Consider the following 22,677-nt stretch of genomic DNA (forward strand, 5'->3'; position numbering starts at 1 on the left):
ACGTTTAATATTAAATATCGTTAATCCCGCAGTGTTCATTCAAAATGATATAGATTGATGACCCCGCGACCCTCACCAGGCCAAACATAAAAAATGGATGGATGTTTATGACACTTGACCGTACCCGCAAGAGTTATAACGTTGATTCATATAAATTAATATTAACTCTTAAAAAAGCGGCGCCAAATTCAGTTAAAAATGGTAACGCTGAAAATACTGCCAAGAGTTAAATGTTATAGTTGATTTACATATAACTTCTGCGCCGCGTAAGAAGGTGAATGAAGTTTAACCCTGTTCGCTTCCTGTAGTGTTTTTGCGACAGTTCTGTTCGTCGTGCGGCTGTCGTTCTGTTTAGACAGCAGCATGAGCGGATCCCCAGCGTGCGTCTGTTCCAGTTTCGCTGCGTGATGGTCCACACTTTCTCAGCTCTTCTTTAAGTACTGGCTGAGCGAGTTAGGATGTCCGAGAGACTTTTATCAGCGTCTCCAAACTGGTACTGCTCCCGGTCCAGTGACACGAATGTCAAGGGAGTTTTGGGGTTTGGAGCTAAAAATTCAGTATATTTGCTGCAGATCAGTTCACAATCGCCAGCTATCCTAGGTGAGCTGTTCCCCACATTCACAGTCCCTTAAAAAGGCTGTGTGTGTTTTTTTTCCTGTACTGTATGTGACACCTTAATTATATTGTCAGTACCTTAAAGCTTTACTTTTCAATTCTGTTTATGTACTTAACATCCTTAACAAGACTTAACATCCTTCCCTATTGCAGCTATGTACTCTGCCCTGAGGTGTCGAATAACTGCCTTGTTCCTCTCAGGTGAGCTGACTGGCCACAGAGAGCGAGTCTCGGGTTTTACTTTTTGTCGCTACCCTGGCCAAGAGGACCTCTGCGCAAGCTGCTCAGATGACGGGACTGTCAAAGTCTGGGACTCGCAGAAAAGAGCTCTGCTAAAAGAACACAAAGCCCACCAGGTGAGTGCAGAGCTCTCTGTAGGCTCCCCCGGGGAGCTCTATTCAAATGAGTCCTTGCTGTTTCTGTGATTACTCCAGAGTGTTTTTATAATTATAATAATTGCCCTCACTTATACAGCGCTTTTCTGGACACTCCACTCAAAGCGCTTTACAGGTCATGGGGATCCCCTCCACCACCACCAGTGTGCAGCCCCACCTGGATGATGCGCCAGTCCGCTCCCCACACACCAGCTCTCAGTGGGGAGGAGAGCAGAGTAACGAATTCATAGAGGGGGATTATTAGGAGGCCATGATGGTTAAGGGCCAATGGGAAATTTGGCCAGGACACCGGGGTCACACCCCTACTCTTTTAGAGAAACGCCCTGGGATTTTTAATGACCACAGAGAGTCAGGATCTCGGTTTTACGTCTTATACGAAGGACGGTGCCTGTTTACAGTATAGTGTCCCCATCACTATACTGGGGCATTAGGACCCACATGGGCCGTAGGGTGAGCGCCCCCTATTGACCCCACTAGCACCTCTTCCAGCAGCAACCTTAGTTTTTCCCAGGAGGTCTCCCATCCAGGTACTGGCCAGGCTCACACCTACTTAACCTCAGTGGGTGGCCAAGTGTGAGTTGCACAGTGATATGACTGCTGTTTTTAGTAAGATTTGCCATTTAAATACACCCCCTTCATAAGAGAATCACAGAGACCACAAGTGTGAGGCGGTTCTTCGGGCAGGTTCTGCTTTTTTTGGGTTCGTCTGACTGCTCCACTTGTGCTGCAGTATTTTGGCTGTTCTGTTTCCAGAGCACCATAACAGCGCTGCACTGGTCTCCCATTGAAAAGGACCTGGTGGTCTCCGGGGATGAGAAGGGGGTTGTGGTGTGTTACTGGCACAACAGGAACGACACACACAGCTTCTTCCCTGAGCCCAGGAATATCTTCTGCTTGTCCTGTTCTCCTCACAATGAGAACCACATCGCTGTGGGGTAAGTACTTGCCAAATGAGTGGACATTTTCCATGCAGCTGACGAGTCATTCTGAATGTCTTGTAATATACAAACTGATCATCTCTTCCAGTGTGTTACGGTACATAGCTGGTGGGGGGTGGGGCTGGTACCTCTGACAGCTCACTGTCCAAACCTGGGGTACCCAGAGTTCTCCCTGTTTTGTCACTCCAAATGATCACTGTTGCTTTAATTGTTCAAGCAGTGCGCCTTACGTTAGTCACGTTCATGACGCAAATCTGAATTGGCTTTATTTGCATATTCGTATTTCACAATCACAGTGATACCACATGTCATTTCTCAATAGACCTGTTGGAAAAAGCTTTTTTTGCATTACCAGTGGTTCTCATCTAACTGAAAAAGAAAAATCTCAAGCTCTTGTCTTAAAATCAGTGTACACCTTGAGTTCTTGGTGCTGTATTTTGATGGTGGAAGTTACGGAAAAAGGAAAAATATCCACACACAGGAGATACAGGTGGTTTGTTATGTGGCTTTCCTTGTGAAGGTAGGGGCCCGTCGGGCCTGGCGGGTCCTTGGTGCTGTTAGCGAAGCTCTCGCTGACCTCTCCCACAGGTACAAAGATGGGATGGTGATTGTCATTGACATCAGTAAGAAAAACGAGGTCGTGCACCGGCTGCGAGGCCACGATGACGAGATCCACGGCCTGGCCTGGTGCCCCCAGCCTGGCGAGGAAGCGCTCTACAGCCGGCCGGCGGAGGAAAGCGCAGGTACAGAGCTCTCGCCAGGTGACCTAGGTGGGCATCATGGACGACAGGTGCAGGGGTTCTGAAGAGGAAGAAGATGGAAAATATGAAGAGCTGGAATCGTCCAGCTCTTTGGTATGAATGCCAGTCTTGTTTCTGAGCGTCTGCCTCAGACCCCGCATGATGCACAAAGCCAGACTTTCACACAGATCTGTGTCTTCTGTGCTTCTCGCCTGGCATTGTGTGTCCCATTCAAGTGGTCTCTACTCCAAGGCTGTTCATCTGAAAACATCAGGGCTCTGGACTGCTGTAGCCAGCAGTCTCTTTTCGTATTTTAATCGATGTTGAGTTTCTGCCTTTTTTTCCGCTGGGTAAGACAGCCGGTATCACTTATTGTTTGCCAGCTATCAGAGCATTCAGACCCGCTGGGCGAACGCACAGAGCAGTTCCCCTGACCCCTCTGTTCCTTTGACAGAGGTGGCCAATGGGGAGGTGGAAGATGAGAGCGAGAGAGGCTGTTACTTGGCATCGGGCAGCAAGGACCAGACAATCCGCCTTTGGAGCACCAGGAAGGGAAAAGGTTTGCTTTTTTTAAGTGTACTGAACTCTCTCAAACTGTGGTTGTTTAAGTCTTGCACTGAGCTTCACTGGTTTATTGACCCTTGAGGACTTTGTTTATCTCTGTGGCTATAGGACACTAGCAGATAAGGGCTGGGAAGGGTTACCTGTGAACAAGACCTTTAGTGAATTAAGACATGGGATGCGGTAACATACACCCTACAGAGCAGGAGCTCACGGTGTCTTCTGTGTGTTTCAGGGGTGATGACGCTTAAGCTTCCGTTCCTCAAGAGGAGAGGAGTTGGGGTGGATCCCGCTGTGAAGGAGAGGCTGTGGCTCACAGTGCACTGGCCTCAGGGCCAACCGACACACATAGTGTCCAGCTGTTTTGGGTATGAAACCCCTCGGAAAAGTCTTAAATCAAAAGGGCCCAGGGCTGCCCTTGGTTGCGTGCAGGCATGTACCTGCGATCTCATTTTTTCGGTCACTACTCGAAGCTCGCGACCGCAGGTGAGGACAGGAACTCATGAGCTTCATCTGAAGGCTCAGCTTCTGCTCCACCACCGCGGTTCGGTACAGCGGCTGCACTGCATGTCTTCACCGGCCTCCTCCCCCCTCACCGGTAGAGGAACGAGCCCCCGAGGTGCTTCGAGTCCTCCGCCTCACCTGCAGAGAGCCAGCCACTCTTTCCTGGGACAGAACTTTGACCTCAGATTTGGAGGTGCAGACCCTCATCCTGACTGCCTCGCACTCAGCTGCGAACATCTCTTCCTGCTCTTCCTCGGCCGGCATCATGGGCAGCCTGTGCCCCTGATGAATCCTCTGTAATCAATCCGCATCTTTGTTGTGGTCAAAGACATCTTGTTGGACTGATATTGTTTGGATACAATAGTAGGATAGCTAGTTAGTTTGCAAGCTCGTGCAGTACTCCAGCTGTTGGATAGCTTGGGGCGGGGCAGGCTACCACCTGGCCTGAGGCTGCTTTAACCTTTTGTTTTAACCTCAATAGATTTGTCAACCCAGCTGTTGTGCTGGATTGTCCAAAAGAATCTTTAAGGATCGGGATAAACGATCAGGATTGTGGCTGCGGCAGCCGGCATTCACTCCTAACAGTTCTGGTCATTCATATTTATCTTGGAATATCCTTTACAAATGAGCAAGAAATGAATGACTTGCGTTTCTGTTTCTCTCCCGATCTTGTCTCTTGCTGCAGGGGTGAGCTGCTGTTGTGGGACCTGGTGAAGTCTGGTAAACAGAAGTGGGCTGTGCTGGGCCCTTCGTCTGAGGGACAGAACCACTCGCGGATTGTCTTTAACATGAGCTCCACGAGCGCTGAGGAGAACAGAGAACTTCTGATCAGCATCTCTATGGACAGAGATGTAAGACTTTTCATTTTCTCAGATGCAGCAGCAGCAGCACACGGAGGGAACTGTGTTGCATTAGCAGATAAGATAGGCAGGAAGCTGAAATAAAGCCAGACAGAACAATGTTCTCTAGCAGACTTTTTTGCTCCTTGAGGTGCAGATAGTGAAAAACAAGGTGTCCTGCATCATCAGTTTTGCCACACTTGTTTGATATCATGCCCAAGATTGCTGTTTATTGCTTACAAGCTGGGCTGTTCTCGGGTCTTTCTCACAGCACTCGGGTTTCTCAGACGTCGGCTTGCATTTTTTCCTTGAGGCTGCAGAAGGCTGTGCTAATCCAGAAGCAGAGAGGGTTTGTTAATGAAGCCCTGGACTTAATTAACAAACCTCTCATGGTCTGAGCCATCAACAGAAGAGAACGGGCAGCTTTTTCCAGGATGTGACAGTGATAGTGAACCCTTCAAGCAGCACTCATCTTTCATTTAAGAACATGAGAAAGGTTACAAACAAGAGGAGGTCATTCCGTCCTTCTTGCTCATGTGATAGTATCTAGTTGATGAAAGGATCTAATCCAGCTGTTTCTTGAAAGATATGTTGTCAGTTTGTACCATACTCGCACCATAGTTCAGGTGGGGAGCTGCGTCAGCATGTGTAGGCTGCAAAGCAACAAGTAATAGGTTTATTCCATGCTGAAAAGAGAAGAGAGAAAACACTCGCACCATGCCTGGGGTAAACTGGGCACACTTCCTGTGCTCCGGGTTCCATTGCTCGTCCACATGGTGTCCTCGTGTGTCCTCTGGGTGGTGTTTCACCACTCCGCTGGGGTGATGTTGTCAGCGCCTTGGTAAGCTGTAAAGGGCTCCGTTCTTCCTGGGTTGCAGATAAAATGCTGGGACTTGTCTACCCTGGAGTGCTGTTGGACGCTGCCGTCTCTCGGCGGCTTTGTGTACGCGCTGACCTTCTCTCCGGTGGATACCGGCTCCCTTGCCCTGGGCGTCGGAGACAACATGATCCGAGTCTGGAGCACCCTGTCCCTGAAGAACAAGTACGACACCAAGGCGTTCTGGCAGGGAGTCAAGTCCAAGGTTACAGCGGTAGGTCATGAGGGGTCCGTTTCTTCAAGGGTCCGTTTCTTTAAGTAGGGTATCGAAATATTGTTGTGTCTTTAAAAGCCTTTAAAATTGTAACATTTCTGAGATCTCCCACACAAAAATGTGAAACTGGATATTGTTCTGCTGTAGTTGGCGTACTAGACTTAAAACAACATGCAGTTTCGAGTATGAAGCCTCAGTGTTGCAATTATCCTTGTGTAGGGGGCTACACAAGGAGGGAGATCATTTCATTGTATCAGAGGTACAGAGATGTAAGGAAGAAAATACATTCTTCTTTGGTAGGACTTGAATTTGTTATACTTGTTCTGTCTTTAGAGGTTTTTTTTAATAATCTCTCAGGCATACTACCTATTCCACCAAAATATCACAGGGAGGGCTATTAGTGTTACACCTCAGTGTTTTCCCCTTCGGCGAAAGGGCGTGGTTTACAGCCTGTAAACATCCTGGCAGTATCTGTAGACACCATTCATAGAACAGGAGGAAGCAGGACACTGTAGGTATTCATGTGTGATGTAGCCAACACATAACATCTTGAAAATGCAGGTGATAATGTCAGCTTTCTTTCAATATTTCTCCGTCACACTGTAAAGCTTAATTCATGTTGCTTTTGTCTTTTGGGCCTGGCGGCCGGCAGACCAGGTTAAAAAACAATTTGAGATACAGTAATTCAAGCCCTTGTTTCTCCAGCCAGAAACATTGCCATGCGAGAGAGACGAAACGGACCCCCCAGTGCACAGCAATCTAATTGATTTGACATTTCACAGCCTGTTGAAGTCGACGGTCTTGCCTCTTGATTATCTTAACATCTTAATACTTGTTTGTTTAGCCTGAGGCTCTTTCTGTCAATAGCAGCTTCAGATTTATAGCTTAGCTGTGTTCATTTCAGCTGTCCTGGCATCCACTGAAGGAGGGCTGCCTGGCATTTGGAACCGATGATGGCAAGATTGGCATTTATGAGGCCTATTCTAGCAAGTAAGTGGGAGAAGGCAGAGCATGCTCTGAGCGCACACAATTATACAAAACTGGCCGCACCATTATTGATGGAGCCCTAACAGATTCACGGTTTAGACCGTCCCCATGCTGACCACGCCTGTCCACATATAGACTGTCTCCGAGACGACCAGGCCTGTCTGCGTTGAGGCTGTCCACATTTAGGCCATCTCTAGGTCCGTGAGGTGCGAGGGAATTGTCAGCCCGTCATTGTCAGTCCAAAGAATACCCTCGCAAGTGGGGCGTTCCCTTCTTAACAGGCCCTCCAGAAGTTTGTCTCATACTAAAAGAATCCATTACTATTGGCATGCAGAATTTGCGCTGCAGTAATTATTGTTCTTTAGGAGGTGTGTTTATTAAGAGAGTTTGTGTCAAGGCCTGGAACAAGCTGTCCAGCCACGCTGGAGACACTGACTTCCCGGGGTCCTTCAAGACACAGGAGATTCTTTCTTCAGCGGTCTTTGAACAGATTAATGAGCAAGATGGACAGAAAGGTTACGAAACTTTCTTCTTACAGCCTTAATCGAATTGGCCTTTGTTTGGAATGCTGGGAAATATCCATCCGCACAGCATCTCGAACTAACCATCCCATTCATCAGAGGGTTCACAAAGAGGAGCACGCGATAAGCTTTTGTCAGTGATTTTGCACATTTGTTAACTTCGTTAACTACAAGTTGCTATCATTTTTGAACGGATGGTCAGCGAACGAGGCTGCAAACTTTACTTGTTTAGGAAAGTTGGTTGGTAAACGGTTGCACTTTACTGGTCACAATAAGGTGTCCATCTTATTCACAACATGAAGGTAGCCATGAACAGAGGAATGTTCCCAGCAGGCTACTGCGGCCCTGTTAATACTCTGTTTTATATCCCCAATTATACAGAGCTCAGTAGTGTTGTTTGCAAGCCCTTCTGTAACGTTTTGCCATATTTGTATTTGCCAGGCCCCCTCAAATATCCAGCACATATCACCGAAAGACGGTGTATACTGTAGCCTGGGGACCCCCGATACCGCCTCTGTCATTTGGTAAGTCCACTTTGTTGCTGAAAGGTAGAGTTAGGCAGGGGTTGGATAGCTACAGGAGCTGTTTTGTTTTATCATTGAGCATCTGTGGGATACACGGATAAACAAATCGGACGATTTTGTATCAGTCAGCATCCCCTGCTTCTATGTCTTCACCAGCTCGGCAAAGTGGAAAAGATAAATAAACCGGAAGTACTAAATTAAAACGAAGAAGACAGCAGCTTGCCTCTGTTGTAATAAGAGAGCATTAACCAGGGAGTGTTTAAAAAAAAAAACATTTAATTTCCTTCAGATGTCTTTACAGGGAATTCAAGAAAACAGGAGCTGATTTAACTGGCTGCTGCAAGTGGCATTTTTATTGCTTTGTCACACATCTCCAGAGCTGTAAAGATAATTGCCTTCGTTCACATAGTTGCTGATGATTGGAAAACCTACTCACATGAAAGATTTGATTTCTGCTTATTCTGCTGCATCTGTCTTACTCTCTCCACAGACAGATGTGCCCTTTGTGTGTTTTCACGCGCTATTGTGTTTCCTCTTCGGGAAAAAAGATTCTGTTTTATGTGGCTGCCGAAGCTCTTGGCTTTGTTTTTTTTCCCCGCACAGTTTCCTTTCGGTAAAATCAATTTTCCAGGATAATGTACACAGTAAAGATGTCATATTGTGTGCTCTAACTGGAGACAGGCCTTTGGCGCTTCGGAAGAAGGAGGCTCTTGTTCATTTTGAGTGCTGGTGTAATGGGCCGTCTCTCTGTCCCAATCGCTAGGAGACGACAGGCCTCCAGTGGCTCTGTACAGCTGTGCTGGGGAAGGGGTAATCTTCCAGCACAACCCCTGGAAGCTGGCAGAGGAAGCCACTGATGTTGATAAAGTGATTCGGGACACGAACAGCATTAAGGTGCGAACGAGGGGCTTTGTTTTCAGAGGAGACTGTATTCTTGTAGTGGTGGGCAGCGAGGGCGTGGTCTTAGGGAGTAACTGTACCTTCTTCTGAAAGAATCAATTCCTCCCTTAAACATGACCATTCAAATGGGGGGGCATTTTACCCCCGTAAAGGGGCTTGTCACCAAATAGTGATTTTTAAACGATGTGTAAAGGTCTGTAAAAACTGTTAAAATGTCAACATTAATAGATTTTATTCCAGTTATATCCAGATTAACACTGGTTAATGTTTTCATGCTAAACGTACGTGTAAGATTGACTCCAATGTCTGAAATCTAGAACATTTGCTATAAAGGCAGAAAACAAGTATTTGTGCTCATGTTTTTTCAAGTGGAATTGCTGTGGTTTTTTTCAGCACAAATTGTCACCACACACTGATCTCAGCTGGAAACCTGATGGCAAAATACTGGCCATTGGGAATGAAGATGGGTGAGTTTCTAAACCTTTATGGAGAATAGGAATAACTTGACCTGTTAGCACTCTTCAGACTCCAGTCACATTTGCAGTGTGTTCTATTAGAGATATAAGATCCCACTTTTACAACCGTTAGGAGCTGCTGGGCTGAGTCATTTGGGTATTGCCTATCTTGCCATCATCCAGCAGAATGATGATAATCATGCATTGACCCACAGTACCTAATAAAAAAAAAAGTTGCACCTTAACTTGCTCGGCAATGTGTTAGTTTAAAAGGTATTTAACTATCTAACACCCTGTGGAAGCTGCACCCTAAGATTATCAGCTGTGAAATAATATGACACATTTACATTGCTATGCAGTTCTGCAGATCGAGGGGGAGCTTTTTTTCCCCCATTCTGTTGTTTGCTTCAGCTTAGCTTTGAAGACTTTCTTAAAAGTCATGGGCCCGCAATACTTTTGTTGCCATTTTGATCATTTTGTTTGTGCTTTTGTAGCTCAGCTCTTGGATTTTCTTTATTCATTTCTACTTTGTTAGAGTGCAGGTTGTCTCTGTGAGTGAATCACTAGTTTACTCTTTCTTTCTTCAAAGGCACTTTAAGTAAAGTATTTCCTTCCAGAAGGCCCAACCTGGATGCTATGGTGAGGTGTTAGTTCATCTTGTGTGTTTGTGCTCTACAGGTCAGTAGATGTATTTCAAGCCCCTCACCTACAGCTGCTCTGCACCATTCAGCAGCATCACAAGATCATCAATGCCCTCTGCTGGCACCACGAGCACAGCAGCCAACCGGACCTCGGTTACCTGCTAGCTTCTGGCTCCAGCAATGCGGTGGTGTACGTGCACAACCTCAAGAGCGTGATCGGTGAGCAGGACTCGGCGTGCACACCTTCGCGGGATTTGTCTGTGGGTGCCTTTCCCACTTGTGCAGTCGGGATTGAAAGGAAGTAGGAGGCTGGTGCCTCTAGAGGATAATATCCCCGTCGTTGCGTGAAATCCTAGAGCTGAAAGTACGAGTCGGTTCTGCAGTCCTGCAGTGAGGAAATTCCCTTCGTCTCCATCGGCTTTATTCATGGTCTGCTGTAGGGAAGCAAGACAGCAGGCAGCTTTATAATGATCCCACTTAGAGCTCCTCACTGAAGACTGAAGACTGAATCCCTTTTCTTCTCGTAGTCAAGCGCCTGTAATCCACCCTCTGGAAGTCCAGGTTGCCGTGGGAGGAAGGGGTGATGAATCTGTTCTCCCTTTCTTTATTTGAGAAGAGGCTCCTCCAGACAGTCCTGCCGTGGTGACCGAGCCCTACCGGAGTCTCGCGGGCCACACGGCCAAGATAACCGGCCTGTCCTGGAGTCCCCACCACGACGGGAGACTGGTCTCCGTCTGTTACGATGGGACTGCCCAGGTTAGTCACGCACGCTGTTCTGCTGGGACTGACGTGCCAATTTTTTAATTCTCAAACTTAATTGCTTGGGGATTTGGGGTTTTTAATAGCAAAAAAAGATATTTTAATCATAAAGGAAAGGTCAGAAGTGTAGTTTTTATGCTCATATCGAAATGACCTCTTTCAGAATTGCATAACCCTCCTGTAGGTGTTTTAAAACCATGAACATGAACGTTTCTGTCAGGCCCTGCGTCGTGCATGAAGCCGCTGTCATCGTGGCTTTTTTAAGTTTAAGTCCAGTTGGCACAGTTTATACAGAAGAAAAGAGGCTGAGTGCACTATGTTTCATGCATCCTTAATTTCAGCAAGCGCAGGACAGTAAACATTGCACATCCTTTAAAAGTGTTCAGATCTATAATCGCAAAATTATCTAGTGTTCAGATTGCATTGTTTTATTTTACAAGCCAAAATAATAGCTAATAATTATTTAACTCTTTCGTGCCTCATTGGCTTGTATGTGGCTGTATAGAAATACTACAGCAGTGACCGTGTCCCTAATGCTGCCTAAACAAATCACGGTTAGATTTATTTCCAGCGCTACCTCTTACAGATTTTGCTTTTACTTGTTTTTCATGTGTTTTTAGTGATACACGAAAAAAATTCAAATAGACTGCAAGCAGTCCTGACCTTTGCCTGACTGCATGTGTTGTAATTGTATGAAGGTGTGGGACGTGCTGAAGGAAGAGGCCGTGTGCAACTACAGGGGTCACAAGGGCCGTCTGCTGTGTGTCCAGTGGTCCCCTGTGGACCCCGATGTGGTCTGGACAGGAGGGGATGACTTCACCGTCCAGGAATGGGCTGTGTCCAAGCAGGAGCACACAAAGCCCCCAAAAGGTGAGCCCGCTAACGGCACTAACTCTTGCTCGCTTTCACGATCACCACCCTAATGACAGCAAGGTCGGTAGGGAGCCATCCCAGCATGCACTGCTGTGGGGGTGGACGGGGTACAGGGCCATATCGGATTATTTCTGGGTTTCAACATTATTGAAGTTCTCGGACACACCGGAGTGCAGGAAGCCTTCCAAGTGCGGTGTGGTTTGTCCTCCTTTGGTCAGGAAAAAAGGGGATTGAGCTGGAGAAAAAGCGGACCACCCAGCCAAAACCAAAGGCCAAGAAGAAGAAGAAGCAGCCCAGCCGGAACGACAGCAGGTCCGAGGACAGCGAGGTCGTCAACGGGGAGGAGGAGGAGCGCGGCGGCTCCGCGCGGCTGCAGGAGGGGCCCGCGCACCTGGAGGAGGAGGAGGAGAAGACGGAAGCCCAGAGGACAGCCGCTCTTCCCAGGCCTGCAGGTATTCCCTCTGACCAGTGGGAATTTAGCCATCAGTTCCTGATTCAGTCTTGGTCAAGTCGACTAAAACGTCTATTAGATATAGTCAGATTTTCTTCACACTTTTTTTATTTAGTCAACTAAACTTTGGCTAAGTTTCACTCTTGCTTTTAGTTGGCTAAGACTGAATTAGTTTTAGTCGCGTATCAGTCATGCAGTTTAATTCAGTTATATAAAATGTGTTTTAGCTTAATTCATTTTTAGTGATTGGAATATTAAGAAAATGAAGTTTAGCCCTTTTCTAATTTATGACTCAGACTGTTCCCGGACCCCTGTCCGGTGAAACCTAGCCGCCGGAGACACGGGAGACGCCTAGCCGCGGGAGACAGGAAGCGTCTCCCAGACCGGAGGGGTAGTGAAGCCCTGTGCTCTAGAGCAGATCACTTCTGGTTCCCTCCCTCCCAGTTACATCCTGATACATCCCCCAAACTTCAAACTACGTCACTTCTGTGCATTGATGGGTCGCTCTGGACATTTGCTTTCTTTCAGAAACTGATTTGCAGGCAGTAAAAGTCACCCTAGAAATGTGTCTGGCACCATTTTGAAATCGTGACTGATGCTCTTTGTTTCCCTCCCGGTCTGTGATGTTGTACTGAGACATTACGAAGCCCTTTCTGTCATTTTTTTTCACATTTATAGGTTCCTGTCACATTTTCGAGTACCTGAAAGTACCGCTGTAATCAGATCGGTTTATGACTTGAAAAGGTTGGAGGCTGTAAAGCAGTTTTTTCAACTCCTTGCCCGTGGGTTAGAAACGGCAGGGAGATACAGGGTGTTCCGTTAGTGACGGATGGGTAACCGGTTCATTTGTTCTTGTTCCAGCTTGGTTTAAAGAATCTAGGAAGGAATTTAGTCGCCAGGAAGACAAGGCTGTGTTGGAAAAAGTACACAATGGAGGGAAGGCCTTTTCTTTTGTGAAAAGAGAGACAATTAAGGATGAGAAGAAAAGAGAAAAACAAGGTTAGTCTTTATCTGTGATAAGTCTTACCTCCCCTTCATTAATGATCTTGGCTTCTTGCTTTCACCTATGATTATAACTGTGGACCAGATGATGAAATGAAAACCTTGTCCAGGGGTATTCAATGGCTGCAATGAGTAAAAGATCTGAGGCTTTCTCCAGGCATGGGTTCCTTTTTCACAACTGGCTCGTAAATTGAGGTTTGGATTAAATCTGAGCCGCTGGCCGAGTAACAGTCTGTAATCAGGCTTCAAACAGGACAAGAGGAGACTGAAATGGCTACACAGATGCTGGTTTGGGGGCATCCAGTCTGAGTTTTGAGTTTGGATTTGAAGAGTGTCAAACTTATTTGACTCTCGTAGAGCTGGGGAGAAGGTCATTCCATAACAAAGAAGCAGTAAAATCGCGCTCACTAAAATTTAGTCCCAGGGAGAGCGAGTATGAAGAGCTGCACCAGCGCTGGCCGATCCCACAGACTCTCCCGGCTGTCCCTCAGCTGGAGGTGGGGTTCACCGTTCTCAGCCTCCCCCGCCCCCTGCGGAGCCCAGCTCGAGTCATTGTCTCGTGCAGGTCTCCCCATCTCTCCTCCTTCTCCCATCCCTTCTCTCCGCCCTCTCCCATCCCTTCTCTCCTCCCTCTCCCACCCCCTCTCCCCCCAGCGTCAGGTTGTGTCTCTCCTCCCTCTCCCCCCAGCGTCAGGTTGTGTCTCTCCTCCCTCTCCCCCCAGCGTCAGGTTGTGTCTCTCCTCCCTCTCACCCCCCCTGCCGCCATGTTGCCTTTCCCCCAGAGACGGCTGGCAAGAAGAGGAAGCCCCGCTCCGTCCTGCCGCTCAGCTCCGCCATGGACCACCGGCCGAAGGAGGAGCTCCACGGAGACTGCCTGGCGCTGGCCGCGGTCCGGCACGGCTCAGGCAAGGCTCGCACGTCCGCGCCCGGGCCCGGCTGCTCCCGCGCGCCCCCGAGACGGGGCTGGCTGGGACGTGAGCTCGCGGCACTCCGGCCGCCTGAGTCCAGTCCCGTCTCGGTCCTCTTTGTAGCTGTGGCTGCTTGAACCCGTCTGTGAGCTCAGGCCTCTGAACCCAGACAGCAGTGTTGGTTTGACTGTTTCCAAGGTAGCGGTTTTCTTGTCGTTGACTAAAGCAGCACAGAGTGCAGCAGACATTAAATTTCAAATTCTGCCCTTTTGACTATATCCCAGCTTTGCGTTGGCCTTTTTTGTTGCTTCTCCGTTGACTCAAGGTCTCTTTCCGTTCCAAAGCTGCAGCCGAAAACTGGACTTACGGTCCGCAGTCTCCCTAGGCTGATGCTTATCCCTTTGAATTAGATCAAAGAGCCCCAGACTCCTCACGCTCTCAAGACTTTAATGGTGTTTATTTAAACAAAAATGAGAACGAAAACTCAAGGTCAAAGACCTGAACTTAATTCTAAATAATTAATAATTCTAAAAGATCCCTAAATATTTTCTTCACTAAAAGCACGATCTATATTCCTTTAGTATTCGTCGTTTCTTTGATGTAGTGTTTTATAAACCCTTCCCGGTCCACTGTGAGATTGTATTCATGTGTGTCCATCGCCACGCCTGGCCTGCAGTAACCCTGGCTGGGTGGTCTCTGTCCCGTCCTCTCTGCAGCTGCGTCAGGCCGGCATGAGCCCGGAGCCGGGGACCAGATTCAGCTCGGCTTGTTTGCAGACAGAAAAGCTCTCTACAGAATGTTTGAGGAAGAAGGTGAGAAATCGAACTGAAAGCATCTTTAAGTGAATCCTTCTTGTTCACACGCTCCTGACTGTGTGAGGGCAGTTGAGATGTGACCGGCAGCTGGCCTGTTCCTTTGCCCCTCTAGAAAAGAATCACGTGGAGGCAGGTCACTGCGATGCTGCTGTCTGCCTGCTGCTCTGGAAGGGGGACATTGCTGGGGCGCTGCAGCTGGCCACTGAGAAGGGGGAGCTGACCGAGCACTTGGTCTCTGTTGCCCCAATGGGTAGGTGGTGGTCTCTTTACTCTTTTTCTGGCAATATTTATCGTGGTGAAGCTGGAGTCCTTCCGAGTTACAGTGCGTGGTGAAAATGCTTGGGGGAATCGGTGCTGGGAAACTCCGAACCGTGTGCGAAGAGAAACAGCCCTGACCTGCTGTCCACACGTGACGAAGCACCACCGAGGCCCCCCGGCAGAGCCTGACGTGGACGCTGGCGTGCTGTGGGCCTGAGGTTGTTGTGGGGGAAGCCGGGGGGCTTGGTGCGATGTTCCTTCTGACACGAAGGGCCTCTGTGTATGAGCTTGAGAGTTGCTGGCGCTCCATACCGAAGCTTTCAATAGCCTTCTCTGCTCTTCCCCTAGCCGGCTACCAGGTGTGGTCGAGGACCGTGGAGGCCTTCGTGAAACAGCTGTGCTTCCAGGAGCAGTTCGTCAAGGCCGCCTCGTACCTGCTCTCCATTCAGAAAGTGTACGAGGCGGTCGACCTCCTGAAGTCCCAGCAGCTCTACAGGTTATTAGCGGAGTGTTAATCGGGAATCGCCGACTGGCTTGACTTACGCAGCTCTCCGAAGAGCTGAGGCACTGCCCCTTCACAGGAAATCCTGTGTGCCTGCCCGACTCCTCGAGGCTCCAAGGCATAGATTTGGGGTTTTAGGGGTGAATGGAGATTGCTCGTTGGCTGGGAGTCGAGGTTAGTTCTGGTCAGTTCTGGAAAAAGGCGGATTTGAAATGGTTTTGGAATTCTCATTGTCGCCTGAGCGCCACAATACGCAAGAAGTGAGTGGTGAGGGAGGTGTCTTTGTCAGGCGGGGCAAGCATTGTGAGCTTTCCTGGTGTGGTGCTCGTAAAATTGCAGCTTTATCAGTTGCCTCTGTATCAGCAGCTCTGCTGTGTATATTGAGATCGCATGAGTGAACTGTAAAGAAGTGAAGGAGTTGTTCACACTTTGGAGCGTGTAGAAACTCTCCAGCCTCTCTTTGGAGTTGGGGAGAAGAGCTGAGGCATGGGTTCGGCTTTATAAATAGTTGTTTTGGTCTCGGCTGTAAAAAAAAGTAAATAGGAAGTTTTAAAAAGATGAAAAAGATGCGGAGCACTGATTCCTGCTGACTCCCACACAGAGAAGTGCTCAGTCATACGACAGGACAGGAAGAGCAGCAGAAGGACATGTTTAACGTTTCTTTCTTCTTCAAGGGAGGCGATAGCACTGGCCAAGGCCAGGCTGCGCCCCGAAGACCCTGTTCTCAAGGATCTGTACACGGCCTGGGCCGCAGTGCTCGAGAGTGACGGCCACTACTCAACAGCCGCCAAATGGTAAGTGCAGAGCCTCCTGGTCTCTTCACCCTTAACACTAGCCACCGCGACCCTGGACTGGAGCAACAGGAGTTAACCGCCTTTGCCCTTCTCCGCCGGGTAGCTGCTCCTGGAATATCATTGCCAGCAAATTCATGGTTCTTAGTCATCCAACAGGTTTCTTTCACAACCGTCTTGGCAGCCAGCATATGAAAATGTGAGGATTGCATTGTGGCTTTGGTACCAGAGCGTTAATTATCATTGGAGCTAACACTGTTATCAGCACTGAATGGGACAGAGAGGGAAGGAGGGACGGATTAACGGATGTTTTAAGAAATAATGAGTCAACCTGTGATGTGTCGTTTTAACCCTCAAAATTCTGTGTTTGATGAAAACTACTAGTTTCTACTTCAGTTTAGCAAAGTGATTGAAAGAAATGTGTTTTCTTAAAGCAGGCAGCAGATGCATTCCGAATGCCTAACAGTCATTAGGAGGAGAGGAAACGGGGGTCTGTCAGGGGCAGAACTGACAAACACAGTGGTGTCCTTTGATCTTTTAGTTACTTAGCAACAGACTCTGGCTTTGATGCTGCCAAGGTGATTGCCAAGAAGGGGGATGTAACGTCATTAAAAGTAGCTGCAGAAGTGGCCCTGATCCTGGGAGAAAACGACCTGTCGCACCTGCTTTCCCTGAGATGTGCGAGGGAGCTGTTGAATTCCCAGGACTGGCTTGGAGCCCAGGAAGTGCTTAAGACCCAGGAGGGCTTACTGGTGAGTTAGGACGCAAAGCGCCCGCTGGAGCTCGTGCAGAGGAATGGCTTACTAATAAGCTCGGTAGCGCACACGATTGAGGTGATCGGACCTGGGGAACTCATTCATTCCTTTCGCTTGACTCAGACACCAGGTTCACTGTCTCCATGCGATCCTGCGTGCTGCCCCAGCCCCAGGCGCTGGATGCGGACGTGTTGGCCTCTGTTTTGTGCTCTGCGGCAGTACGACCTACAGCGCGTGCACATTCAGCTGGCTGGGAAGCACACCTTGACATCACGTAGAACTTCAGGCAAAGTGCAGCCCACGCAGCGCTTCAGGGAGTCTCTTAGGAATGAGGGAGACATCACCAACCTCAGGCCTTCGGGCCAATTCCTTGTGCCGGATGATCTAGGCTTTTGCACAAATACAGCGGGATCTAGCGTAGATAGACCGCTTAGTTGCCACACCGGAAATCTCCCCTGGTCCGAGAGCTGGTGTCAGGCAAAACCCCGCTCGAGTCAAGTGTGGCAGGAGGATGCTTGTAGGGGTGAGGAATGGGAAGACATTGCAGGACGGTGCTGCAGTTTGAGCGTCGCCAGCTGGTCAAGGGCCAACGGGAAGTGACCGCAAAGGAGGTCAACCACCGAGATCGAACCAGTGACCCATGCCGGGCTGAAATGCTCCGGGATCATAAGACCGCCCAGCGGCAGAGCTGAGAGAGGTACACAGGCTTTTACCATTGCAGCATCCATCTTCATCAGCATCCTCCTCATCTCTCTGTCAGGGCAGCTGGTCATGTTCTCAGTATAGTGGTCGCAGCTGGCTGAAGGGGCCTTCACAGATCTTTGCTCCCTTTTTTGACAGAAATAGCTCAACTATATCTGAAAAGTGGAATTAAATCCGATTTTGTTTCCCACGAGGGGGGTACTGAAAGAGAGCTGGTGTGTTTGAAAATGTGCGCTGTGCTGCAGTGTCCTGACTGCCGACTGCTCGGTCTCTCCTGGCACAGGCACACCGGTTACTGTACTGCACCCACGAGCTGCTGGTCAAGAGCCTGGCAGGGGCAGAGCTGATTAACTGGAGCAGCGCCTCCACCCACCGCTGGGCGCTCGGACCAGACGAGGCCCTTCTGAGGGGAGTGGGCAGGGTGTGGGAGAGGGAGTTCGGCGTCTCTGCCGCCGATGTGGGCAGAGTGGAGCTGCTTCACCAGCAGCTGAAGACCGTGGAGAACCCGGCCGTGACCGTGAACATCCCCACAAAACAGGTCAGCTTCTGCCGCGCCGGCGCCGGCCTGCAGAGCGCTGCTCACAATCAGACAGGCACGGCTTCGGCCCTGTGACACAACAGAGGCTGCAGCCCGTGAAAGAACTAGCAGGTGCCGAATTACATTAATTTTGACGTCATTATGTCCCATCTCCTGGTACTTGTCTGAGAAGAGGTACAGGATGCTGGCTTCGAAATATCTTTGGCCGTTGTTTGACTGTAAAGGCTTTATCCATGTAGGTGTCACTTGCAGTGTTTTGCATGATGACTTGCTACAGAAATGAACACCTTTCGTTGTGTAGTTTGCCGTCTCTCGACTCTCGACCCCTCGCTGGGTCCTGCGGCCCTGACGACCGACTCGTGTCTCCTCTCCCCCGCGCAGCTGCTGTCCCAGCTCTCCCTGGACCTGACGCTCGCCCTGCTCAGCTCCCTGGGGGGCTCCTGGGGGGCGGCACTGGAGGAGCTGCTGCAGGCAGCCTCCCGCTGCAGAGACGCAGGACACCTCCGTCTGATGAAGGAGCTCTGCGCGCGCCTCTTCCCATGCGGTAAGGGTGGCAGTAGTCTCCGCTGGTCTTCCTCCATGCCTCCGTGCGGACCAGCTGCTGGGTGAACTGAAGCTTCTGTACTTCGTGTGCTCCCAAATTATCCAAAAATCGCCTAGATTTCCAGTTTCAAATTAAAGTACACTTCGTGCAAATAGCTACAGTTTTCTAGGTCTCTATGGAAGCAGCAGCTGCTGGAGCTGAAAGAAGCTGTTAAACTGGTCCCATTAAAGCTGTAATGAGCTGACTGAATGTTTTAGGATTCGAGTGGGTATGAAAACCTGCCGAGACACAGGTCCTTCAGTACTAGGATTGATTGGGCTCCCTGGATGTCCAGATAGAACAAAGACTGGCTAGTGCCCAGCTCCCGACGTACTGTAGAAAGCCGAGCTCTTGTGGTGTGTTTCAGCGAAGAGCGAATGGCAGCCGTGCGATTGAAACTGTCGAGCATGTCTTCCTTCCTTTGTTCCTGTAGGCCTTGAATCCGTCCTGCAGTTCAAGGAGAAGCTGGACTCCGGAGACGTGAAGGGCGCGGCGGCAGTCCACAGCCTGGAGGCCTTTGTGTGTTACCTGCAGCTGTACGAGTTGTGGTGGGGGAACAGTGAGCCCACTGCTCAAGCTCAAGAGGGGGCAGGCATTGCGCCCCCTGCGGCTCTCGTAGACGGCGGTGCACGTGACCATTCTGACCCGCTGAATGGCTCCGAGGGCCCGGGTGAAGTAAGCACCAGCCAGCCCCCGGACGCCGGCTCGCTCGCGGAGGCCTGCCTGTCCGAGCCCCACGCCCTGCTCCAGGCCACTCGCAGGGCCCTTGCCGACCTACAGCAGCAGCTGTCCAGCATGGTGCAGCAGCACCGCCGGGCTCAGGACGGGCCCGCGGAGGCGGAGACGGAGGCCGAGGCTGGACCCAGCGCGGAGCAGGCGGCAGCCGGGGAACAGGGACCGAGGTCTGGCCAGCGCAAACACAGTAGAGTGTTCTTGTACATCATGAGTGTTTAACACATCCCTAAGGACACTGCCACTGCCCTCTTGATCTAGGGTTGGTGTGAGTTCGGCATTGGCATCGGGGAACCACAGCTTAAGAGGATACTTAGTAAACGTAGCCACTGTCCTTTCACAATCACACAGCTCCTCTCACAGGGAAACGAGAGGAGACAAGCTTGATGCAGTTTAGTGGCTGTTGAAGAAAGTGTTACAGGTTTCTTTTTTCCTAGGAAAACATCATTCCTGGTGTACTTTGAGTGCTAACACACTCTTCTTTGTATCTCTTTTTTTTTCACGAAGTATTATTTTCTCGTCTCATCGTAGTGAGGAGCCTGGATCTTTAATACCCTTGGTTTCTCAAATCGCCGAACAGAATCGGCGACTGGATGAGATTCCCGAGGATGTGAAGGTATTTCCAAGTATTTTTGGGGATCCTATTCTGGTGTTTTCATTCCAACAGTTTAAAAAACAATAAACCAGGAATTTCACAGTGTGACCGCAGACCGTGTTTTGATTTCAGGAGGAATGATGCCTAAAGAGAATATTATTTGTAGCCAGAGAAAATCGATTTAGTAAATGCCGTTGAAGATACCCCACAGTCTTTGCCGAGGTGTGCCACAGCGCTTGGCTGCTCCCTTGCTTTAATGCTCTGTCTTCCTTTCTGCCTGATGCAAGCGCTGCTGTTGCCTCTGTCTGCTTTCAGCGCCTCCCTTTCCCGGACGTGGTGGAGTGCTGCCTTGTCCTCCTCCACATGGACCGTGCGCCTGAAGACGTGAAGGGCAGAGCTCTAGGTCTCGTGCAGCAGTACGGAAATACAGACGCCCAGAGGAAGGCCTGTCAGAAATTCTGCACAAAAAACGACGAACCTGCTGGAGAATAAAAAAAAAACCGTACCGAGTGGTTTTTCCGATTTCATTCCAGGAATCCTGGATCCGTTTCTCCACTTTTGTTGCGAATACAGCAAGAATACCTAGATAGCGAACCGGCCTCGATTTTGTAAGCTTGTAAATAATAAACTGTTTTTTCACTATGGCAAGAAAACTTGTACGTCTTTCTTAAAGCACAAGTTTTGGCGTCGGGTTCTTCATCATAAAAGATTGTTGATGAAGTGTGAACTGTTGGCTGGTGTGATTGCATCTCAAACTATGGAGCTCTTACCCCAACGGTACCTGTCCTGATTTGTCCGAGAATGCTTCCCTTAACTCCAGGTGCGTTTTGAAGGTGGCCGGGCAGCGCAGCCGGTCAAACACTACACAGGTTTAACGGGAAGCCTCAGAACCTGCCCCTCAGCCTGCCTGGACACTTTTAAAGACCTTCACATCCTGCAGGTTTCAGAATCACCTCTCAGATAAGACTGGAAAACTCAGCTGCTCTTCTCATCCGCTTCACTGGCCCAGTTGTCATTAAAGCAGGAGAGCAAAGAGCAGAGCAAATGTGGGACCTGAAGTCCAGGGTTGTCTGCCCCTGACGTGCTTTATTTTCATGTGGCTCGTGTTCCGCCTGGGAGACACTGGATAATGGTGCCCTGAGGTGCGTTTCCTGCAGTGGGTTCCCCAGGAGTCTCGATCTGCAGTATAAGCCATTGTTCCAAGGCACAGTTTTCACAATACTATACCAGCACCTTGAACATGTGGGTTTGTATGTTGAGCCAGTCTGCCTTAACAACTGAAGAAAATAATGCCATCAGGAGGGGTTTTAACAAAAAGGGGGGAGTTTGAATTATTGCCTGTACAAACAATGGAGACCGAATTCTTGCTACGGAACAGTTAAGAAAGAAGAATCGGAATAAACTACAGGTTTGGTAACAATTATATTAATTCATCCCAAAAGCAAATGACCTTACTCTCCACAATAGATAGCAGTTATAAAGCAGAAGAGACCAAGACATCAATCACAGGCGATTGTAAACTAGTTTCCGCCAGAATACAAGTTCAAAACAGTATCGTACAGAATGTTGGCAGTGGGTCACGCAGGCTTGTGGGGCGAAGCTGGCTTCAGAGGAAAGGTGTTTTACAGGCTGGAGCTGCCATCAATCGTGCTTGTGGGTGGGAGGTGCATGTTTATAAAGGGTAGGTCTGCCCCGCCCCCAGCTAGAGGGCTGATGCAAAGATGGCGGAAGAGAGCGGAGATGTGTCGAACACTGATGATTTTCACTTTAGCAGGAGCGGACGTTAAACAGGGTTTTTAAATGTATATCAAGGTTCGGGTTCTAAAGTAAATCCAGCAAAAACTGAGACGAAACCAAGAACATACTACTTGAGTGAGCAGAATGTTTTTTCCCCCCCCAACGCGAACAATGCTGTTCAGAAAGGTAACATGGAGAGGCATTTCGGCGCTGAGATGGTGCAGGTGTCAGTGCTAGTTTCCAGCTAATAGTGAACTTGAAAAAACAATTTGTTAGCAGGTGGTTCATCGGAATAGTGATGTGCTGTTATGAAATAATGGCAGAGGAACTGCAGGAGGTATCTGTGCTCCTCGTGGCACTGCGCAGTCTGAGCACAGCAGCCTGACTGTGGCGGCCTACCGTCCTCCTCTCAGCAGACTGAACAGGCTGCTCCAGCCCCCAGCTGACGTGCGCAAGTCCCTCGATCCTCAGCTGCTCCCCGTTTTCGCCTCGAGCTCTGAATTCACGCCCGGATGGATCTCGCCATCCAGGAACATGTGCTTCCGTCCGGTGCTGTGCTTTGCCGATGATCTCTTTTCCCTCGGATTTCCAAGCTGACAACACCTTTGCTTCAGGAACATCAGCAAGTCCAGCTTTCTTGGGTCATTGAAGCTCCTGCCAAACACCCCAACAGCTACCTGTCCTTCCCGGTCACTGAGGTCTCCTTATGCAGCCATGCTAACCACAATAGACATTATAGACAATCAGGCTTGCCCAGTGTTTTTGTAAATAACCTTGAGCAGGCTGTTTATGTTAATTACATCTCCTAAATTAACATGAGCCAGACCGGCGTGGAAACCCAAGTTTCTACAAACTAGGTGCCCTTCGTCTTACCTAAGCTTTTCTATTTTTTTCCACCACTACCTGTTAATGCCGTTCTATCTCATTTTCTTCGGCTTTTCTCTGTATCTGAGCTACGCCAATAT

At 49.2% G+C, this 22,677-nt stretch overlaps 1 protein-coding gene across 1 annotated transcript; it reads left to right on the plus strand.

The window, feature by feature from the left end:
- Positions 1-333: 333 nt before the first annotated feature.
- gemin5 (gem (nuclear organelle) associated protein 5) lies at positions 334-20,628 on the plus strand. The gene is made up of 28 exons (XM_088604817.1): positions 334-600; positions 817-971; positions 1,764-1,945; positions 2,537-2,691; positions 3,143-3,247; positions 3,485-3,617; positions 4,439-4,604; positions 5,471-5,683; positions 6,588-6,673; positions 7,633-7,715; positions 8,479-8,609; positions 9,009-9,082; positions 9,749-9,930; positions 10,325-10,467; positions 11,169-11,340; positions 11,562-11,795; positions 12,656-12,793; positions 13,579-13,701; positions 14,421-14,516; positions 14,632-14,769; positions 15,126-15,273; positions 15,954-16,073; positions 16,612-16,822; positions 17,811-18,065; positions 18,447-18,609; positions 19,082-19,550; positions 19,912-19,996; positions 20,291-20,628. Exons 1-28 carry the CDS (start codon positions 459-461, stop codon positions 20,465-20,467), a joined length of 4,479 nt encoding a protein of 1,492 aa, XP_088460943.1. The 5' UTR covers positions 334-458; the 3' UTR covers positions 20,468-20,628.
- Positions 20,629-22,677: the final 2,049 nt, after the last annotated feature.

This window comes from Lepisosteus platostomus, chromosome 13 (assembly GCF_059453375.1).
Source record: "Lepisosteus platostomus isolate fLepPlt1 chromosome 13, fLepPlt1.hap1, whole genome shotgun sequence".
In the NCBI taxonomy this organism is placed as follows: domain Eukaryota; kingdom Metazoa; phylum Chordata; class Actinopteri; order Semionotiformes; family Lepisosteidae; genus Lepisosteus; species Lepisosteus platostomus.

What these genes read in the sequence shown, in the direction of transcription:
- gemin5 (XM_088604817.1), top strand. Translation starts at nt 459, where the DNA reads ATGTCCGAGAGACTTTTATCAGCGTCTCCAAACTGGTACTGCTCCCGG. An exon ending in GCATCTCTATGGACAGAGAT is followed by an intron (nt 4,605 to 5,470) that starts GTAAGACTTTTC and finishes CCTGGGTTGCAG; the next exon opens with ATAAAATGCTGGGACTTGTC. An exon ending in TACTCAACAGCCGCCAAATG is followed by an intron (nt 16,074 to 16,611) that starts GTAAGTGCAGAG and finishes TTGATCTTTTAG; the next exon opens with TTACTTAGCAACAGACTCTG.